Source organism: Geotrypetes seraphini, chromosome 4 (genome assembly GCF_902459505.1).
Source record: "Geotrypetes seraphini chromosome 4, aGeoSer1.1, whole genome shotgun sequence".
NCBI lineage: Eukaryota > Metazoa > Chordata > Amphibia > Gymnophiona > Dermophiidae > Geotrypetes > Geotrypetes seraphini.
This window is the reverse complement of record NC_047087.1, coordinates 269,917,347-269,940,859: the sequence shown is the minus strand read 5'-3', so window position 1 is coordinate 269,940,859 and position 23,513 is coordinate 269,917,347. Positions and strand designations below refer to the sequence as shown.

Sequence of the window (23,513 nt, the reverse complement as noted above, 5' to 3'; positions counted from 1 at the left end):
GAGACCAAGCTTCTCCAATCTCTCAGCGTATGACAGGTTTTCCATACCTTTTATCAGATGTGTCGCTCTCCTCTGAACGCTCTCGACTAATGCCATATCCTTCTTAAGGTACGGCGACCAATATTGGATGCAGTACTCCAAATGCGGGAGCACCATTGCCCGATACAAAGGCAGGATAACTTCTTTTGTTCTGGCTGTAATACCCTTTTTGATTATACCAAGCATTCTATTCGCTCTCTTAGCGGCCGCTGCACACTGTGCCATCGGCTTCATTGTCATGTCGACCATTACCCTCAAGTCCCTTTCCTGGGTACTAATGTTTCTAGAGATAAGGCAAAAATAAAAAGCAATGGTTTGACTTAAAATATTTATTATTAAAAAAGTTAAAATATTTGTTTATACAAATTTGATGAGAAAAATCTCATGCAAACTCTCAGCATACAATAAAATATAACTTAAATTTGATAACATGATTTTACAAAATAATTGTTCCAGTGTTACTTTATGATCAAGTGTTGCTCTCATTTTTTCCATTTATATGCTGAAAAACACTCTTCATAGCATAATCTTTTTGAATCATTTCTAATATTTTTTTCTATAGAACATATGCCATATTTATATTTTGCACTGTGAATTTAACAATTAATACATTATTATAACTATTTAGAAAACTAGACAGAGACATGTGGACATTGACCAAGTAATGAACTTTTTGACGACACTTTTATTCCTGATGATGTTGTTAAGATGTAAAATTACCAAAAATAAAAGGCATTTGATAATCCCCTAAAATGTTTGGAATATCTTCAGATAACTATCAATGGCATATGTTTTTGCTTAATTATAAATGTACACTGGATTCATAATTTGTTTATATTACAAGTAATTTGAATAATTAAAACAATTAAGGAATTGACATATCATGGCAATTAGAAATGCATTAAACTCTGACTGTTGTACAAAAGAGCTTCAATATGAAACAGATTAATCCTTTGAGAACTGAAAAGGCCCTGCACATTGCTGCAGAGAAACCCCTACAAACATAACTTGTGATTACTGAATCACAACAAGAAAAGTGGATCTTATCATGCCTCTTTTTTTACTTCTCTGATTCATACCCAAGAAACATATATGGCAGTCACAGTATTGTTTTTTTTTATTGCATTTTTTCTTTGATATTTTTATCTCATCTTCCGCAGTTTTAGTCTGTTCTCTTTGTCTCTTTTTTTAAGTAAATGTATGAACTGGTTAAAGAAGCGTTCTTGATCTTTCTTCTTCTGAACAAGTCGAAATCGTTGATCTCTCCCATATTTCTCTGCAAATTCCTTGAATGTACTCCTATACAAAAAGAAGAAGAAAAAACAACAACTTTACTTTTAAATCTTCATAAAATGCTTTTATATATCTAATGCATTTTTATTTTATTTTAAATTTCTTTGGGCTCTTATTTCCTAGCCCCTGAATTCTGTATATGGTTCTTTGAGTTGTTTACGCAAATTTGAGCGTGTGCTCAATTTGCATGCACAATTTAATCAATTAATGAGACAATTTGTGCCAATAATTAGACACTAACAGACAATTATTGGTACTAACTGACACTAATTAGGATTTACACATGTTCCTTTTAGGTGTACTCTATAAAGAGGTGATTGTAAATTCTAGTGCATGGAACTGAAAAGGGGCATGGCCATGGGCGGGGGGGGGGGGGGAGTCAGGGGAGTTCTGAAAATTTACACACACTCTTACACAATACACACAATCTATTAGGCGTGGGGATTTATATCAGGTTTCATTGAAGAGTTTTCTCATCAGAGGCGATTTCTGGAAACTGTAAAAATCTCAAATCTCTATACATATATATAGGGATGTGTTTACAAGAACTGAATCTATGCCAGGAGGTTTTCTTAAAGAAGATTCAGTTTTGCATTAGGAAATAGTAGCTGTGCTAGAAGAGTGTTTGGTATATGTGTTTATTTATTTGCACTATGCACACAGGGCTCAATATTCAACGCTATTTAGCCAGCAATCCTACAATATTCAGTGGGAGATAGATGGATATCTCTCACTGGATATCTGACTTAGTGGATAGGCTGGTGACCCGCTATGTTGTGTGACATAGCTTGTCATTACCAATATTCATTGGCTTGCCAAGTTCACTGACCAGATAGAGCCTGAATGATGCTATGTAATTCACTGTTGCTCAGTTTTTCTTTGTGAATTGTAAGCCACATTTAACTTTTACGGTATTATGGGCTATTATGGGTTCCTAAGTTGTTTCTCTGAGGTTCTATTGTTAGTGGTGTCCAGTGGCGTAGCGAGGGTGAGAGGCGCCTGGGGCAGTGGCGCCCCTCCCCGCTTCCTACTCCTTGCCCGATCCCGCCTGATGCTTACCCACCGCTCCTTTCCAAATCTTGCCTGCCACATGTGCCCCCTTCCCCCATACCTCTAGTTGAAGTTGTTGCTCACGGCGGTCAACAACATGCTCCTCACGACCCCGTCGGCTCTCCCTTTGATGTCACTTAGACCCTTCTTGGGAATGGGCGTTAAGACGGGTTTTAGGTGATAGTTGAGCCATTGGGTTATTTTTGCTACTGTTGTTGGGGTAACTGCTTTGATCAGGTAAGGTGTCAAGACTGCAATATGGTTTGGAGAATTTTAAGAGAAGCCGTTTTGTGACCACATCATACAACCCATGTATGATGTGGTCACAAAACATCTTCTCCTAAAATAGTAGTGCTGCTGAGGGTCAGAAGGCAGGGAATGTCCAAGGTATGTTTTTTGTTTTCAGGCACCAGGAAGTCAGGCCTGAGGGGTGGCACCAATGACATGATATAGCCTAGAACCCTGATGGGTGGCCTGGAAGTTTGTGACTGAGGGTGGGGTAGTCCATTGTTGATGCACAGATGGGACCATTGTGTGTGGACGACTAAGTGACCCAAAAATGACGTCAGCCGGAGAGCCAAAGGGGTCACGACGAGCACGTTGTTGACCGCCACAAACAACAACTACGACTAGAGGTATGAGGGAAGGGGGCATGTGTGTGGAGGGAAGGAATGGGAAGAGGTGGGGGGGGGGGCGGAGAAGAGGAGGGGTGCCGGTGCCCCCACCAATATGGTGCCCAGGGTGGACTGCCCCTCTTGCCCCCTTCCCTTTACTATGCCACTGGTGATGTCCAAAATTACTCCCAAACTTTAGCAGTTCTTGCCACTGATAAGTTCTCCCTCTCTCCCAAGGTAAAGGTGGTCATTAGATTTTCTTGAGAGCTACTGAGTCAAAGTATGTTCTTTTTGTTCATTGATATCTTTTAAGTATTTAAAAAGCTATATCATACCTTCTCTTCCCCCTCTCCACTAGAGTATTCATGATATATATATATATATATATATATTAAACAGCACAGACCCCCACACTATTTTATTTGTGTTCCTCTGAGCAGCTTCAGTTCTTTTTAGGTTCTTGGCAAGATATAGCCTTAGTACTCCAAGTGAGGACTCACTAATGACTTGTACAGGTTTATTATCAACTCTTTATTCTGCTGGTTATGTTCCTCTCTAAGTAGCCATGGATCACGTTCAGGATCCTCTGACACTATCACCCCAAGGTCTCTTTCATGATCCTGATCCATCATTCTCTCAAACATATTTTATCACATATCCTGGTAACTCTGGTGATTTCTGCACTGCAAATCTACATTTCTTCACATTAAACCTTAACTGCCAAGCATTAGTCTAAGGTTTTAATTTTTGTAAATCACTTTTCATGCTTTCCATTCTCTTTGGAGTCAACCACTCTGTTACTAATTTTCATGTCTTTGGCAAAAATGAATTCTCTTCCTTCTAGTGCTTGAGCAGTATTTCTCAATGAGACTTCGAACAGAACTGGCCCCAGGACAGATCCATGAGGTACTCAACCACCTGCTTTTCTTCTGATTGAATTCCATTTATTACCATCCTCTGTTGACTGTCGGGCAATCAGTTTCTGATCCAGTCAACCACCTTGAGTCCCACCCTCAAGCTGCTCAGTTTATCAGAGCATTATAGTATCAAAGGCTTTGCTGAAATCTAAGTAGACTACATCCAGCACATGTCCTCAGTCTAGCTCCTTTGTTATCCAGTCAAAGAAATCAATTGGACTGGTTTGTCACAATCTGCCTTTGGTAAAGCCATGTTACATCTGATCTTCTTTTCAGGTTTTGCATTTCAAATGTACTTTTTATTAGGTTCTGTATTTTAAATGTATTTTTATCTGATAATGTATTTAACGATGGAGTAGCTATGATAGTTGTGCTTTTTGAAATTGTATTACTAACTGAAATGTTCAGTTTTTACTATTGTGAACTGCCTAGAACCGTTGGTGGGGCGGTATATAAGAAAATAAATTATTATTATTATTATTATTTTAGCACCTATTGGATTTATGGAAAGCTTGCAATCCATTCCTTCAGCTCTGCCTCTATTAACTCTCCCATCACAGAGGGAAGGCCTTATTAGTCAGTAGTTTTCTGCTGAGCTGGATACCTTAAACTTCTAAAATTCAGGGATCTATGGGAAGAAATGTCATTGTGAGATTATATAATCTGATTTTTACCAGTTGTATACTGTTTTAATATCATAATTTCTCTTTAAGAAAACATTGTGTAACTGTTCTGTGAGTACAGTATGCAGCTTTGGTCACTTCATCCGTCTGAAAAAGATACAGCTTAACTAGAAAAGATGCAGAGAAGGTCGGCCCAAATGATAATGGCTCCCTCATCAGGTTAGGACTATTCAGATTAGAGAAGAGACATCTGAGAAAGGATATGACAGATAAAATCATGATTGGGGTGAAACAGACAAATGAAATGGAAAAAAGAAATGTCTTTTTATTAGAAACATTCTATGAAACTAAAAGATTTAAAATATATTGATAAAATAATTATTTTAAATTTAAAATAATTAAAAATATAGGGGGTGTTTTACTAAGGCGTGCTAGCCAATTTAATGTGCAATAAAAATATTAGCATGCGCTAAATGCTAATGCGCCCATTATATTGCTAAATCGGCTAGTGCGCATTAGTAAAAGACCCCCATAGTGATTACGGTTTTGTGTTCTTAAAAAAAAAAAAAGAATCGATTTTTTCCTTATTTCTACAGTATAAGCTTCGCTGTTTACCTGTAGCAGCAAGAGCCCAGTTTAAAATATGTACTGTACATTGATTTTAAAACTCTCTCCGAAAATACCCAAATGTATTTGGTAGATCTTTTTTCTGTTTGTAACTAAGCAACTGTTAAGCATCAGTTGATTTTAAGTATTCTATCAGTACAGCTGATTAGAGCTTTTACACTATCTTTTCCATTTACTTATCAAGCAGCTTCGACCTGGAACTCACTTCTTCCTTCAGTTCAATCTTTCTGAGATTATTTAATATTTTCTAAGTAGCTTAAAACTTTCTTTAAAAAAAAAAGTACATGGGTTAATTTTGTCACTGGGTGTGTTGTTTTTATATTGTAATTCCCAGATGTATTGTTCTGTTACTGTAATCCATGTGGAACTAAGTAGGCTTTTGTGGAATGCAAATTCAAAGTGTGATATAATGTAATGTAAAAGTGATTTTCAGTCACATAATGAAGCTGTGAAATGTGTTCCCAGAGGCTGTTATCAAGATAGCATGCATGCAGAGCTGTTTTTAAAATGAAAGTTCCTGGAGGAAAAAAATTCATTAACTAATATTATATTTGGGAAAGCCACCACTTGTTCCTGGATATGAATAACAAGCAGTGGATTCTGCCAGGAACTTGTGAACTAAAACAACCACTTCTGAAAACAGGATGCTGGGCTCAGTGGGCTTTTGGCATCTTATTATTCTACATTTTTCAGTATGTTGTTTCATCTTGATGAAGATACCTTGATGACAGTTTGGATTCTTCTAAAAGTTTTTTAAATTCTTCTTTAGCTAAGAGTAATTTACTCCGTTTTTCTTTGTATTCTTCTTTTATTCGTGTTTTCACAAACTGCTCAAATACCTGTGGAAAACAAGCAGATTAATTTCAGTGTTTTGACAAAAAAAAAATTTTTCTTCAATAATCAACTTTCTTTCTTTGCAGATACATTTTACTATATATGCAAGGCACTTTGCTTGTTTTAAACGTCAAATGACATCTTGTCAAATTGCTATTTACCATGACTAAAATACATTTTAAATGGAACAGTGATATAAAAAAAATATAAATAGACGGCCGGGAGAGAATTTAAAGAATGCTTTCATAGCTCAATGTGGCCTCATTTCAGCTATGGAAGGCAGCTTCAAGGGCAGCAACTAAAGTGGATATTCAAAACCACTCTTTCCCTTTAGTGAAAGCAACAATGCTACAAGGGGTGTTCAATAATTTATCTGCCTCAGTATGAAAGAAAAGAGTTTACAAAAAAAATTTAGTTCTATTTTTCGATATGGTCCCCTGATTGTTCCATACACTTCATTCATTTTTCGTGCAATAACTTTAACCCCTTTGAAAATAATTCTTCTGTTTGACCTTCAGACCAGGATGTCACACCTTCCTTAACGTCTTCATCACTTGAAAACCGCTGTCCATGGAGAGATTTCTTCAAAACTCAGAACAGGAAATAATCCGAAGGAGCCAGGTCAGGACTGTAGGGTGGATGGTTCAGCTGCTGAAATCCACATTCTTGGATGGCAGCCTTTGATTGTTGTGACATGAGCATTGTCATGAGAAGCAGTATGCCTTCAGTGAGTTTTTCCTGTCTTTTCTCCTTGATTGACTCCTGCAAAGCGATCATTGTGTTAGTGTAACTCTCCTCAGTTATGGTGGTCTTGTGTGGCATGAAAACCAGAAGCAAAAGTCCTTCATCATCCCAGAAAGCAGTTGCCATGACTTTGCCTGCAGATTTCTCTGTCCATTTTGAGCTCAGGATCTCTGTGATAGACCCAAGACTCATCTCCAGTCACCAAACAATGAAAAAAAATCACTTGGTCTTCACAGAGCATCTCCAAGTTCTCCTGACAGCGCTGGAGCCTCATGGCCTTCTCATGGCCGTCAGTATTCTTGGAAACCATCTTGCACTAACCGTGGATATGCCCAACTTTTCATTAATTATTTTCCAAATTGTACCTGCCAAGATGCCAATTTATTCAGCTGTTCAGGAAACCTTCATTTGTCTGTCTGACAAAATTAAATCCTTGACTTCCTTGCACATTTCTGTGGAAGTTGTTTCCACAGAATGCCCACTGTGAGAGTCATCTTCAATGGACTCTCTACCCCACTTAAACTGCTTGCTCCAAAATTTTACTTTATGGGATGATGGGGCAGACTCACCATAAACTGCAGTCATGTGTTCATAGATCTCCTTTGGCTTTTTCTCTTCTTTTGTGAGAAATTTTATCACTGAACGGTGCCAGATCTAGCAGTTTCCTAATTGATTTGCATGAGGACTCTCCTGACATCCTGTCTCTTGGAATGTTAGACTCGCACTGAGCTGCAACTGTGAATGAGTAACCTTGAGACATGTCACAACATGCATAGACTTGTTTCAACATGATTGCTACTTTCTTTCAAACTCAGGTAGATAAATTATTAAATGCCCCTCATAGCAAACAGGCACAGAATGAAGGGGAAGTACAGTTTTGAATATCTCTTTTAGTTGCAGCCCCTGCAGGAGCCTTCCTGAGGCAATATGTGGCTGCTTTGGGCTGTTTTAATAAAACTATTCTTTAAATTCTCCTCCTGTGATCTACTTTCTTTTATTGCTGCCATTAACTGTGGATCTTATCTGCCTCTTCCACACTAATACCAGCCTTGAATATCCAGTCCATGTTGGAATATGAGGAGGATAGTTTTTATTCTGTTGTGCTAAAGAAGAGAAGCAAAATGAAGCAAAACAGGTTCATCTTGCAAATTTCCATTTCCATTGCACAATTAATTTATAACAGGTCATCTATGTGGAAAGGGCATGAAAGTGTCTATTTCAAAGCTTACTTTGTAAAGTATAGGCAACAAGTGTTATTATAAAATCCTAGGGGTAAACATGCAGACAGCATTGCTAGATTGAATCCAAGGGCATTTATGTTCCTAAGGAAGTGGTCTCCAATGCAAGGCCCCAGGGCTGCATGCAGCCCCCAAAGCTCTCCATTGTAGTCCTCAAACAGTTGGATGATACTTTCACTACATTTAACTTTTCCCCCTTTCTTATTGTATTTTCCTTTTATGTATTCTTTATTAGAAACTGTACGGTAGTTCTTCCCTTTTTTTTCCCAATGTTCTCTGGTCTGCGGAATTGGAAAGAAGTAGGGAGATTGTGGATGCCTTTCAAGAGGCTCTGCTCAGACAAATGGTGACGGAACCCACAAGGGAAAAAGCGATATTGGATCTGGTCCTCACAAATGGAGAGAGTATCTCTAATGTTCGAGTGGGTGCTCACCTGGGTAGTAGCGATCATCAAATGGTTTGGTTTGATATAACGGCTAAAGTGGAGAGCGGCCGCACGATACTTAAAGTCCTAGATTTCAAACGTACGGACTTTAATGCAATGGGAAAGTACCTGAAGAAAGAGCTGTTAGGATGGGAGGACATAAGAGAAGTGGAAAGACAGTGGTCTAAGCTGAAAGGAGCGATAAAAATGGCTACGGACCTTTATGTGAAGAAAATCAATAAAAACAAGAGAAAAAAGAAGCCGATATGGTTCTCCAACCTAGTGGCTGAGAAAATAAAGGCGAAAGAGTTGGCGTTCATGAAATATAAAAAAACCCAAGAAGAGGAGAGCAGAAAGGACTACAGGGTGAAACTGAAAGAAGCCAAGAGAGAGATACGTTTGGCGAAGGCACAGGCGGAAGAACAAATGGCTAAAAATGTAAAAAAGGGAGATAAAAATGTTTTCAGATATATTAGTGAAAGGAAGAAGATAAAAAATGGAATTGCTAGGCTAAAAGATGCTGGGAACAAATATGTGGAGAGTGATGAGGAGAAAGCAAATGTGCTAAACAAATACTTCTGTTCTGTGTTCACAGAAGAAAATCCTGGAGAAGGACCGAGATTGTCTGGCAAAGTTACATGAGAAAATGGAGTAGATTCTGCGCCGTTCACGGAGGAGGGTGTTTATGAGCAACTTGAAAAACTGAAGGTGGACAAAGCGATGGGACCAGATGGGATCCATCCCAGGATATTAAGGGAGCTCAGAGAGGTTCTGGCGAGTCCTATTAAAGACTTGTTCAACAAATCTCTGGAGACGGAAGTGATTCCTGGGGATTGGAGGAGAGCGGATGTGGTCCCTATTCATAAAAGTGGTCACAGGGATGAAGCAGGAAACTACAGGCCGGTGAGCCTCACTTCAGTTGTTGGAAAAATAATGGAAGTGTTGCTAAAAGAAAGGATAGTGTACTTCCTTGAATCTAATGGGTTACAGGATCCGAGGCAACATGGCTTTACAAAAGGTAAATCGTGCCAAACGAACCTGATTGAATTTTTTGATTGGGTGACCAGAGAGCTGGATCGAGGACATATGCTAGATGTAATTTACTTGGATTTCAGCAAAGCCTTTGATACAGTTCCTCATAGGAGGCTGTTGAACAAACTTGAAGGGCTGAAGTTAGGACCCAAAGTGGTGAACTGGATCAGAAACTGGCTGTCGGACAGACACCAGAGGGTGGTGGTTAATGGAAGTCGCTCGAAGGAAGGAAAGGTGACTAGTGGAGTCCCTCAGGGTTCGGTGCTGGGGCCAATCCTGTTCAATATGTATGTGAGTGACATTGCTGAAGGGTTAGAAGGAAAAGTGTGCCTTTTTGCAGATGATACCAAGATTTGTAACAGAGTAGACACCGAAGAGGGAGTGGAAAACATGAAAAAGGATCTGCAAAAGTTAGAGGAATGGTCTAATGCCTGGCAACTAAAATTCAATGCAAAGAAATGCAGAGTAATGTATTTGGGGATTAATAATAGGAAGGAACCGTATATGCTGGGAGGAGAGAAGCTGATATGCACGGACGGGGAGAGGGACCTTGGGGTGATAGTGTCCGAAGATCTAAAGGCGAAAAAACAGTGTGACAAGGCAGTGGCTGCTGCCAGAAGGATGCTGGGCTGTATAAAGAGAGGCGTAGTCAGTAGAAGGAAGAAGGTGTTGATACCTCTGTACAGGTCATTGGTGAGGCCCCACTTGGAGTATTGTATTCAGTTTTGGAGACCATATCTGGCGAAAGACGTAAGAAGACTTGAGGCGGTCCAGAGGAGGGCGACGAAAATGATAGGAGGCTTGCGCCAGAAGACGTATGAGGAGAGACTGGAAGCCCTGAATATGTATACCCTAGAGGAAAGGAGAGACAGGGGAGATATGATTCAGACGTTCAAATACTTGAAGGGTATTAACGTAGAACAAAATCTTTTCCAGAGAAAGGAAAATGGTAAAACCAGAGGACATAATTTGAGGTTGAGGGGTTGTAAATTCAGGGGCAATGTTAGGAAATTCTACTTTATGGAGAGGATAGTGGATGCCTGGAATGCGCTCCCGAGAGAGGTGGTGGAGAGTAAAACTGTGACTGAGTTCAAAGAAGCGTGAGATGAACACAGAAGATTTAGAATCAGAAAATAATATTAAATATTGAACTAGGCCAGTTACTGGGCAGACTTGCACGGTCTGTGTCTGTGTATGGCTGTTTGGTGGAGGATGGGCAGGGGAGGGCTTCAATGGCTGGGAGGGTGTAGATGGGCTGGAGTAAGTCTTGACAGAGATTTTGGCAGTTGGAACCCAAGCACAGTACCGGGTAAAGCTTTGGATTCTTGCCCAGAAATAGCTAAGAAGAAAAAATTAAAAAAAAAATTAAATTGAATCAGGTTGGGCAGACTGGATGGACCATTCGGGTCTTTATCTGCCATCATCTACTATGGTCATAAGATGTATGATTAGTCAGTGAATGTCTCTGGTGATAAGTATGTATGATTAGTCGGTTTATGTCTAATAATTTAGATTGTTTGTTTCCCCGCTATTTTAAATTATTATGGACAACGCTTTGTACCTTTGGATGAGCGTTTAATCAAAATTTAAATAAACTATGAAACTATGAAATGTTCCTCAAATCTTGCAAATTTGTTAAGATAAATCTTGCCTGTTGGAAAAATGCATTAAATATTTCAAAAAAAAAGAATTGCTATAGGCTGGGTGTGGATGGTCAGCATAGGCCAAGTGTAGGACCTACCGTATAAACTTGAATATAAGTCAATCCAACTATAAGTCGAGACCCCCCTTTTCCCCCCAAAAGGAGGAAAAATGGTTTACTTGAATATAAGTCGGGCGGTTTAATATTCAAGTGTCCTTTCTTGAACTCCAGTACCGTACTCTGTCCTATTACGTCCTCTGGAAGCGCATTCCAGGTGTCCACCACACGCTGAGTAAAGAAAAACTTCCTAGCATTCGTTCTGAATCTGTCTCCTTCCAACTTTTTCAAATGCCCTCTTGTTCTTTTATGTTTTGAAAGTTTGAAGAATCTGTCCCTCTCTACCCTCTCTATGCCCTTCATGATCTTGTAGGTCTCTATCATGTTCCTCTGAGAATCCGCTTTTCCAGGGAGAAGAGCCCCAGTCTCTCCAATCTTTCAGTGTATGAAAGGTTTTCCATGCCCTTAATCATTCGTGTCGCTCTCCTCTGGACCCTCTCAAGTATTGCCATATTCTTCAGGGGTCTAGTTTTTCAAGCGTGTACAGCACGATCTGCCTTTGCAGATCTGAAAATAGCTTTGGCAAAGGCATATCGTGCTGTACACGCTTGAAAAACTAGACCCCTGAAGAAGCCTTAATTGGTGAAACGGGTCCCGTTGGGCCATCTGTTCAAGCTCGACAAACAAGCGATTCACTTTAAAGATGTGTGATAGTTTATCACAATTTTTGTTTGTTGTTTACACTAAATTATAAGCATTACCAAAATGTTCAAAAAAACTATATGTACGCCCGATGAAAGATAACGTGAAAACCTGTATATAGCTGTTCCAGCGTGATTATTCTGATCACTGTACAGCCCAGGCATCTGAGGGCTACATTTATCTTACCGAGTGCTAGCAAGTCCGTTCTATATGGAAATGGACCAAGCTATCTGAGCAACCGCCTAATCGGGAAAAACACATCCAGACCAAGGAAAACTCATGCACACTTTACCCACCCCCCAATCAAAGGTATACAAAGCAAAAAAATATACGACGGACTATTAGCCACCAGAGCAGCGAAACTAGACCGCCACCTCTCCAGTCTGCTTACTATGACACCCAACTACAAAATATTCAGGAAAGAACTTAAAACTTTCTATTCAATAAATGTGTCAAATGATCTAACTAAACCTGATTGACCCTCCACAGATCCCAATGCATACAACATCTGTTAACCATGTATTCTCCCTGGAAATGCCCAGGCCAACTCTTGTTGTAAACCGCCTAGAACTGAAAGGTATTTGCGAGATAGAAGACACCAATGTAATGTAATGAATATCTGTATGTTATCTAGGTAATGGTGATATTCAGACCACCAACTAGATAAAGGCAGCAGCAGTATACAGTATGTCTTTATAAAACAGGTTAGAAATAGGTGCTTACTTGGCCTTCACATGTAGGTGATATGCAGTAAAATTACCCTCAAACTGTACATCAAGAAAAAAACCCCTCAGTTTTTCATTTCTTCCACACATACAAAGGGAAATTCTATAAACGGCACCTAAATGAAGGCACCTACGTTAATTGATAAACACAGTTTGAAATGGCAATTAACATTGAATTTAAAGTGCCTATCAGCGCCTAAATAAAAGGTATTGGCATTGCCCCTCCAGAAGTGTCCACTGATATTTAACGCCACTATGAGTGTGGCTAATGCCAGAAATGGCGTTCGGTATGACAAAGTGCCTATATAGGTGCAATTCACAGCAAAGATATGCATCAGAAATGTAGGCCTGGCAAACCCTGGTCTACATTTCTTGCACCTATCTTTTTGGGAGGCGCAGTTCTGTATACGATGCCATTGCACGATTGACACGTGAGTGGCAGCCACTTTTTTAGGCAGCCACCGATATCAGCGCTATATATATAATGTGGGCCACAGTAAGTAGCAATTGATTTTTACACTTGATGCAGAATCTCAAACTTTATGCACGGTAACCAATAACACACACACCTGTTTCCGTTCTTCAGAATTTAGTAAAAGATAGCGTGGATCAAAAACTATTTTGTGCAACTCCTTTTCCCAAGTCGAGAATGCTGACACCTGAAACAAATTATAAATATGAATATGGCTTTATATCATCTGTCCTTTAGAAACAAGGCAAATTACATGCAATCTGCTCTAAGATGCAAAACTAAATTAGCATTCTATATCTATTCAAGAAGAATCTGCTCGAATTTAGGAATCAATGCATTAATATAGATTTGTTAAAAGCAATTTTGAAGGGTGGATATATGCAGTGAAATTGTATACAAATTGAAGCCTCCAGCAGTTGTTACAAAAGGTTTTCGGAATAGTACCAATAAAATTGTCAGAAAAATGGAGGACCTTGTCTCCAGTTAGTAGAAAAACAGACCAAGTTTCACATTGTTGATTTTATATGAGATATGCAGCAGGAGAGACTGAAGAATATATGTAGACATTGATACTGTGGTAATGAAAGATGTAGCAAGAAACCAATTGGGAATTAGCCCCTGCTCATGCTTAGAGGAAAGAGTCCTAGGTAGTCATGAGAAGAACCCTGTCTTTTATAGAGGAAATGGAAGGAGCTACCCAAGAAGGTATTAGGAGAGGAAGGAAGTGATGATACAGCAAATCTCCCTGGGACCATATAAATAACTCATTAGAGCCCTGCAAGAAAGTGAGGAGAGGAAGAATCCCTACGACAGACTATGCTGTGTGAAGAAATCTAGCCCACAGGAGGTTGAGCAAAGCATAAAGAAGGCACAGTTTTGACCCAAGTAAAATGAACACTGATGGTGGATTTTAAAATAAATGACTATTTGGATTTTACTGTGGCCATGGCAGGCACCACTTACAGAATGAGGGCCTTAAGGCCTGATTCTATAAATGGCACCGAACTCCTAGGTGCCGTTGAGTGCAATTGTTAATCCTTCGCTAGGCACTTTTTACAGAATCTCGCCTAGCGGCACCTAAGAAGTCTTAGACACCAGAAGATATTAAAACCTTAGGCACACTCCCATTTAGCAAAATGCTGGCCTACGTTTTCAAATAGACACAGCCGCTAAACTGATCGTTGCAAGGAAATCTCCGTGCCACGATCAACTGAACGGCCACAGCAGGGAACCCCCGAACCCCACCATGTGTAAAAATTTTCATGTAGAACCCGGTGCCTAAAAATGCATATGTAAATTTTAATTAATGCCAGCTAGCACTGGTAATTGATTATTAGCTTGTTATTCAATTAAATTGTGTATAGAGATTGGGCATGCACATTTTTTAGCACCATATAAAGAAATAGACCAAATATGTGCACATATATTCATGATTATTCAAGTATTCTGGTTGTTTATAAACATTCTTGCCACCTAAATCCTGGTGCCCTCTTTATACAATTACTACACTTTATACTCATTTGGCAAGTGTTCTGCATGTCACTGAATTTTCATCTTTAATAGAGGTTATAGTTTACGTACTATTTATGGCCCATTAGCATCCTCAGTTACCTCACGAGCTTCAAAGTTTTTGCTCTGCTTTTAGAATTTATAGAATGTGATTGTTGCTGCTTTAGAATTACTAACATGTCTCTTGAAATCTGATTGGTCAGCGATCAGAGCTAACTCCAATTCTCTTTTACTTTTCGTAAGAGGCTATTCATAGGATAATCACTTGCATACTTTTGTGTTTCCTATTGAAATTCCATTCTAGGATGCATTTCTTTATCACAGTGACTTTCCTGTGACATTGTAAGTACACACTTTTCATTTAAGCTTGTGAATAAAAATATGTCCTCCCACTCTTGAAAATTGGATCGGTCCTCTTTTTTTTAATTTCTAGAAGTCAAATCTCATGTTCAGTAACTAAATACTTTCAAAAAGTGATAGAGAAGACTTAAGAAGATATATTACAGTTCTAGGTCTTCCATGGCAGGCATTATGATTATTGCAGTTGTTTGGATCTTGCCATGTCTGAATAAGTAGAACTGAAATTTCAGCCATCTTGCTGTGGCTTTCTTCAGGGTACACGATGAAATATCGGTTCCACTTATTTAGATGTGACAAGACATGGACAACTGCAACAGTCATATACTACAGTGTCTGAAGACTCATTTTGTATAGGACATTTGCTTAAGAATTGGGACATTCAGGTTCCATTACAATTGTCCAATATTTTACAAAAGACTCTACAGAATGTGTAGCCTTTTGTAAAATATGTATAAAAATGTTAGCAAATACTGTATACTGTATACTCAAATGTAAGATGCGATTTTGGGGCCCAAAAATGGGGGTTTTGTCTTATATTCGGATTAGCATCCACCCTTCCAGGATTTGTTACAGGCTTCAGCCGGCCTGGTGTATGACCTGGTGGGTCGGTACAGGAGGAATCCCTCCTGTTCCGTCCAACTCTGCCAATTTTTTTTTTACCTCCCTCCCACCTCCCCCCATGTACCTTTTTGAATCCCTGGTGGTCCAGTGGTGTACTGGGCAAAAATGAGCTTTCTGTGCTCCTGCCCCATGCTGAGCCCCTCTGAATGGCTGCTGCAAGTTCTTGCAATTCAGCAGTGTACCGGGCAGGAGTAAGCTTTTAGCACTCTTGCATGGCGCTGAGCCACTCACTAAATGGCTGCCACCAGTTCTCGCGTGACTTGTGAGAACTGGCAGAAGCCATTCAGGGAGCAGCTCAGGGCTGGGCAGAAACGCAAAAAGCTCACTCATGCCCAGTACATCGCTGTTAAATAATAATTTTTTGTGATCCAAAAAAACCCACCTTTTTCTGATGACTCTTAACCTAGATGCCAGCAGGGTGCCTACTGGCGCCTAAGTTAAGGCACTGTTTATAGAATACTGGCCTTTGTGCTGCTTTTTTCTTAGTGTAATTTGTACTTTGGCTCCATCTCTGTCTTGCTCTTTGAATTTCAGAACAGTAAAAGCATTTGAGTCTATAAATTGCCTGTCAAACTCCTGACACTAATTATTAGGCAGTGCGGAAAGCAGATCACTAGGGAATATTAAAGGTACAATGTTTCAATGTGTTTTACAAAATAAAAAAAAAAAAACTATACAAAAGTGTTTTATGTTTTAGATTTGTCCATCTGTTCTAACAACTTCATAAGTAGGGAGTAATGACAAGCAAATGGCCAAAAAAAACCCCCAAAACCCAATGTATATGCAAATAGGGGAGTCACTGGGGGCTGAAGCAGAAGGGCCGGCATTGTTGCTAAGACTCAGCCTGCCAACAGGGTGGAAGGGATGCCTTCATTTTGCTAGCTGTAGAGACCACCATTGGCCTGAGTAGAGAAGCTAGACAGGTTTCTTAGGCCCCACCAGCTGAAAAAGAGTCAGAGATACTGGTGAAAGAAGCAAAATAAATGCAAGCATTTTCAGGCTGCTTCTGGGGATCCCTCCTTCCTGTCCACCCTTTTCACCAAAGCTGACCCAGAAGGCTTCCCTATGATGTCAGCGCTGATGGAAGAAAGCCTTCGGGGCAGCGGGGGATCCCAGTTACCTCCTTCCTGCCTTCAGCAGCACTTGTTGGATGTGTCAGTGGCTCTTTCATGCTATACATAGCTGACCCAGAAACCTTCTCTCTGACGTCAGAGGGAAGGCTTGTGAGTCAGCCATATGCAGCGTGTGAACCACTGTCTGCACGTCCCTGCAACAACTGTCGCTGAAGGCAAAAGGAGCAGCCCAACTAGACGGCCTTGAAGGAAGCGAGTGTGGCTCAAGCAAGAAAGGGAGAGAGGGGACATGATCTGGGACAAAGGGAAAAAGGAGGGGGGAGGAGCACATTGGGATGTGGGAGGTGCACGATTTTGGAATAAAGGCAGGAATTCAAGACACAGAAGGAAGGGAGGGGGCATGAATATAGGACATAGAAGGGAGGGAGGAAGGGGCACTAACTTGGGACATGGGAGGGAGGGAATAGAAAGAGAGAATTGTTGGGAAAGAGAGAGGGAAAGGGATGGTACACATGGGGAAAGGAAGAAAGAGGAAAATGGGCATAGAGAGAGCGGAGTGAGGTAGAGATGCATGGGGAATAGAAGGATGAGAGGGAGAAATGTTGGATATGGTGGTGGAGATGGAACAGAGGGACAGATTGAAGATGATGCAATGAGTAGGAATGTTAGAAATACCGTGTTTCCCCGAAAATAAGACCTACCCCCAAACATGATCCACGGTGACGCAAGGCCATGCTTCCCCTCATAGCGGTATCACATACGAATGTTCCATTTATTTATTTATTAACTGCTCATCTCCCAGACCCAACTGGGCCAAACCCCATTTTCTGCCCCGCCCAAAGCTGCGACCACCTCCCCCAACCCCAAAAGCTCAACCAAACCCATCCAAGTCCACATGAAACCTGTAACCCTCCACCCTGTAACACTGACACAAAACATACCACCAGCACATATGGGAGGGAGGGAGGGATATATTTTCTTGAAGAGATTAGTCTATTCTTCCTCTTTCCTCACAGAAGTCTCTACAACCCGCAACAACATCCAACCAATCTCATGACTGCTTTACCCCATCATCTCAGAAACCTCCCCAATCCTTTTTCTTTCCTACAAGCTGTCTATTAACCCTTTCTTACCTCCTCTTATAAACTTGTCAATTCTTATTTTACAGACCTCTGACATCACCTCATATATTCCCCTCACCCTACGACCCACACCCCCTTTCACCCACACCACAATCCGATAAATATTACTAGCAGGTAACATCAGCTTAGCTAATGTTATATCACACCAGTTGAATCTGGTGTTCTTCTGCATATCAAATAAATTAAACTTGAAATCTGAACATTATCAATGAAAGATTATTCTTTTAATATTATTTGATTTTTTTTTTTTTTTGCCCTTGATTTAATAAATCATTCTGTTAGGCTATTTCATGAGTGATTTTAAGACTGTAGCTCAACAAGTATTTGGGATTTTCTTCAACCTTTGCCTGGGTTTAGTATATTTAACATTTTCTTTTATCTTTGCAGAGTGTACGTGCCACTCAAGTTTCCAGGCTAGAGAGTTCATTTTTAAGTGTACAGACTTCCTGCAATAGTAGCAAATTATGGTTTGAGAACCACCCATCAGGTACAATCCCTGCTATAAAAACAATTTAATTTATTTTCTGATCTGGGTAGAGCAGGGGTGTCAAAGTCCCTCCTCGAGGGCCGCAATCTAGTCAGGTTTTCAGGATTTCCCCAATGAATATGCATGAGATCTATTTGCATACACTGCTTTCATTGTATACTAATAGATCTCATGCATATTCATTGGGGAAATCCTGAAAACCCGACTGGATTGCGGCCCTTGAGGAGGGACTTTGACACCCTTGGGGTCGAGGAAGAGTAACTACCAGTTCCTCCTCTTCACTGTAAGAAATTATCCCTACTTCCCTGTTTGAAATGAGAAGCATTTGAAAGCCTTTTGCCTCTTTTATTCCTCAATTAAGATGCCTTCTGGTTTCTAGTTTTAACGTACGGAATAGGGTGCGCTAGCCGCTATCGCCTCCTCTTGAGCAGGCGGTAGTTTTTCAGCTAGCGTGCGCTAATCCGGTGCATGCGCTAAAAACACTAGTGCACATTTGTAAAAGGAGCCCTTAGTGTTTGAATAGAAACATCAATGAGTTTCCTTTACATAATCTAAATAGGTCAGATTCTGAAGTAGATTCTTCCTAATTTAGAAGTAACAATAAAATTCAAATATTTCTAATATCAGCCTTACCACGTCTAACATTGCTTGAGAAACCTTCAGTCTTAAGCTATACATCTTGAAGAAAATAAAAGTCTGCTATTAAAATTGCATATTCAGGAATTTTTTTTCATTGATTCCTACATCCCCTTCATAATATCTTCCCCTTAGGGCTCCGTTTACAAAGGTGCGCTAGGGCCTTAACGTGCGCAATAGCGCACATTAAATTCTGAGCGCACTGGGCGGTAGATTTTCAGCTACCGCGCGCTATAGCGCGTGATAATTTTGTGTGTGCACTAAAAACCCTAGCGCACCTTCGTAAAAGGAGCCCTTAGATGTATAATAATTATATTTATTTACCCATGATTAAAAAATAATCAAATAAAAATGCATTTATAACCCCATAATTCTGTATATGGTACCTTAAACTGTGCAGGCAGATCAGTGCACGCAGCTGATTTGCATACACAACATAATTAATTGGCCTAATCAGCATCAATAATTGGAAATTAACACCTTGTAATTGATGCTAATTGGAAATAATTAAAAGTTACATGCATAACATGGAAAGCACAATTCAATAAAAAGTATGTTCCAGTTTTAGGGCTAGATTCACTAAGCAAACCGATCATGTACTGATCGGTTTGCGACCCGATTTCCCTCTGACTCGGTTCACAAACGTGTTTAGCAATCCAATCCCAATCTGTGCATGCAAATGAGGGAAATGGCATGTAAATTTGGGAGGGCAGCGATTCACTAAACTTTTTCCCTTACACACTGACTAGCTGACCGATCAAGAACAAGCGACTGGTGAGGACCAGTCGCTTGTGTAAAAAACTGCTCTGTCCCGACTCTTGTCTCTCTGGCTCCCCCAACTCTCCTGCTCTCTGCCTGCCCTATCTGCTCTCTGCCTGCCCTTCCCTTCCCTATCTGCCCTATCTGGCTCCCCCAACTCTCCTGCTCTCTGACGCCCTTCCACACAGTGTGAGCCTGTGGTTTTAAAACGGGGCTACAAAGCGGGGAAGGGTGGCAGAGAACAGGAGAGTTCAAAATTCTTCACCCACCGACCCAGCCCACTGGCCTGCCACCCCCCCCCCCACACAATACATAAAAGTTGGGAGCAGGAGGAGTGCTCAGTCCCTCCTGCTCCGTAGGCTCAGCCCGGCCCACCCACTCACCTGGCCCGACCCACCACACTCTGACCCCAGGTCAGGCCTGTCTGTCCAGAAGGACTCACCCCCTCCCCTCCCCGTACCTTGAAAAATCATTGGGAGCAGGAGGGATGCCCAGTCCCGTCTACTCCTTAGGCCTCTGTGATATCTTCAGGAGCAGGAGGAAGCGCAAAGTCCTCCTGCTCCTTCTTCTCTGCCAGGACGCTTCGCAATACCGGCCTTAGGACATGCCCTGGTGCATCATCTGATACACGGGGAGGAGCCTAAGGCCTTGCTTGGCTGAGGCGCATTGGGCTCCTCCCTTGGGAGTGGCCTGGGGTGCCTCAGCCAATAAGGGACTTTCTTAGGGAGGAGTCTAAGGAAGTTCCTGATTTGCCATAAACAAACAGAGAAGGAGCAGGAGGACTTTGCGCTTCCTCCTGCTCCCGAAAATATCACAGAGGACTAAGGAGCAGGAGGGACCGGGCACCCCTCCTGCTCCAAACAATTTTTCAAGGTACGGGGAGGGGGGTTGGTCCGGCGGGCCGGCCAAGCTCGGCTCGACTAGGGATGGGCCTGTTAGAGTGCGGTGTGCCGGTGGGGGAAATAGTAAAGATGGCAGGAGGGAGTGGGAACCCTCCTGACATAAATTTAAAAGCAGGGTCGATTTTTTTCATTTGTGGAGGGAGAGGGGAAGGGGCATTTGTCGGGAGAGGGAGGGGGTAATTTTTTAAAAATTGGGCTGATATTTTGCATGTGTAAAACACGTAAAATATCTGCCCGATTAAAAAAAATATATAAAAAGCCGGCATAAGCCCTGACAAGTATTTGCTGCTTCTCCTGTCACTACTGTCAGGGCTCTAGCGATCCGTGCCTCTAATCGCCACCATTTGCATGCAGATGGTTGGTCAATCGGTCGGCCTGCCTCCAATCGCAAACGGATTGCACATGGATCACACACGGATCAGAGGGTTAGTGAATCTAGCCCACAGTGCACAAATTTGAAAAGGGGGCATGGGCAGGAAAGGGTTATGGGCAGATCATGGACATTCCTTAAAGTTATGCTCATTGTTACAGAATATATCCCCTCTGCGTACAACTTAGATGCAGACATAGACCTGGTTTTAGCTGGCCTTAATGGGGGCTCCTAAAAGTTATGCAGTACACTGGCACTTAGCGCAATTCTATTAAAGGTATGTGCACCTTCTATAATTACGCTAAGTGCTGTTCTAGTTGGCGCTAATTTTTTAGGCACTATGGGCTCCTTTTAATACAAAAAAGAATATATTGGAGAAAAAAATTAGATAAATAAATTCTCAAAATCAAAAATATCTATCCTAACACTAGAGAATTTAAATAAACATAATTTAACAAAAATTAAATAATATGTGCTCAGTGATATGAACATTCAAAAATGCCAATGCGACTTGATGAATTACAGATCTAAAAAGAAATAGTTATTTTGCTAGTCCTGTAAGGTTCTCCAGCATCATCCCCATGGTTGTTTTCAACATGTCCAGCCATCTGATTGCAGGTCGCCTTCTTTGCCTGGTTCCTACGATCTTTCCAAACATGATGTCCTTCTCCATTGATCTTTCTTTTCTGACAGTGTGACCAAAATAAGACAGCTGTAACTTCATAATTTGGGCTTCTAGTGACATAGCCGTTTGATCTCTTCTGGTGGTCCACGGCATGCTAAAATCCGTCTCCAACACCAAAGCTCAAATGAGCCAATCTTCTTTCTGTCTTGTTTCCGTAGTGTCTAGCTTTCACAACCGTAATTCACCATTGAGAAAATGAGTGCGTAGACAAGTCTCATCTTCATTTGGAGTGTTATTTCTTTACTTCACCAGCACTGGTCGCCGTACATGAAGAAGGACACGGTACTACTCAAGAGGGTCCAGAGAAGAGCGACTAAAATGGTTAAGGAACTGGAGGAGTTGCTGTACAGTGAGAGATTAGAGAAATTGGGCCTCTTCTCCCTTGAAAAGAGGAGATTGAGAGGGGACATGATCAAAACATTCAAGATAATGAAGGGAATAGACTTAGTAGATAAAGACTGGTTGTTCACCCTCTCCAAGGTAGAGAGAATGAGAAGGCACTCTCTAAAGTTAAAAGGGGATAGATTCTGTACAAACGTAAGGAAGTTCTTCTTCACCCAGAGAGTGGTAGAAAACTGGAACGCTCTTCCGGAGGCTGTTATAGGGGAAAACACTCTCTAGAGATTCAAGACAAAGTTAGACAAGTTCCTGCTGAACAAGAATGTATGCAGATAAGGCTAGACTCAGGGCACTGGTCTTTGACTTAAGGGCCACCGCGTGAGCGGACTGCTGGGCACAATGGACCACTGGTCTGACCCAGCAGCGGCAATTCTTATGTTCTTTTGAATGCTTTGTTGAGAGCCTTCATTGAAGAGTGACCAAGTGCTATTCTGCAGAGTATTTCTTACCTGCTAGTTGCGTCTTTGTTTGCAAAAGAGCCCAGGAAATTCAGATCCTTTACAACTTCTATTCTTTCGCCTTCAAGCTCAAAATCTTCATCATTTTCTGTGTTCATTATTTCCACATGCCAGTCTTTGTTTAAACATTTTATTAAGGATTATTATCTATTATTATGAATTATAGAAGCAGTATATAGATGGACACTTAGGGCTCCTTTTACTAAGCTGCGCTAGCGGTTTTAGTGCACGTGCTATATGCTAACGCCTTCATAGAGCTGGCATTAGCATTTTCCACGTAGCGTGGGGGTTAATGCATGCTAATCTTTAGTGAGCGCTAAAAACGCTAGCGCATCTTAGTAAAAGGAGCCCTTAATTATTGTGGTATTTGTTATATTTTATTATGTATGTTTTTTTTGTTCATTGCTTAGATTTTAGGCAGAATATAAATTTTTAAATAAATAAAATAAATAATTCCTTCAAACAAGCTTGTGCTCCTTTTATCATGTATCAACTCAAAATATTTTGTATATATTATTTATAAAATTCATTAAAAATAGCTAGCTTATTTTCCAGAGAAGATACATTGCACTTTCTCATTATTCATACACATCTGATCATGTTTCAAATAAATGTCTACTTTCAAGGACAAAATATAATTTCTCAGTCTGGAAGAAACCAACAGAATTCATCATCTGTACCATCTCAAAAAGTAACACAGCATGACAGCAAAGATAACTGAGGATCTAAGATGGCAATGGCAAGCTGACTTAGAGCACATGCTGATTTGTTTTCCTTTTTTTCTCATGGGGAAACACGGAGTGATCACTGAATTTTTCCTTCTCAGCCAGCGGTCCCCATTGCAGCTAGTCCTATCAATAATTTTCTCACGCACCTTGGAAGAATGGCTCATAACCCTGGTTCAAATGATGTCTGCTGAAGGAGGTCATAACATATTTCAGAAATATTACTCTTAGTCTGGCCCTTAAAGAACAAAGCCCCAGTGCTGACACCTGCTACTCTGCAACCTGATGGTGAGGCAGTGTTGGGAGGAAGAAGGTCTTCAAATGTTAGACCAGAGAGGACTAATAGGACTCTCA

General features: G+C 40.8%; 1 protein-coding gene across 2 annotated transcripts in view; it reads right to left on the bottom strand.

The window, feature by feature from the left end:
- Positions 1-384: 384 nt before the first annotated feature.
- TCERG1L (transcription elongation regulator 1 like) overlaps positions 385-23,513 on the bottom strand; it is a 449,140-nt gene continuing 426,011 nt past the window's right edge. For both annotated transcript variants that reach the window (XM_033943432.1, XM_033943433.1), the window contains 3 exons: positions 13,131-13,220; positions 5,884-6,002; positions 385-1,338 (listed from right to left, as the gene is read on the bottom strand). In XM_033943432.1, coding sequence (XP_033799323.1) covers positions 1,182-1,338; positions 5,884-6,002; positions 13,131-13,220 — 366 coding nt within the window. In that variant the 3' untranslated portion in view covers positions 385-1,181. The remainder of the gene's footprint in view (positions 1,339-5,883; positions 6,003-13,130; positions 13,221-23,513) is intronic.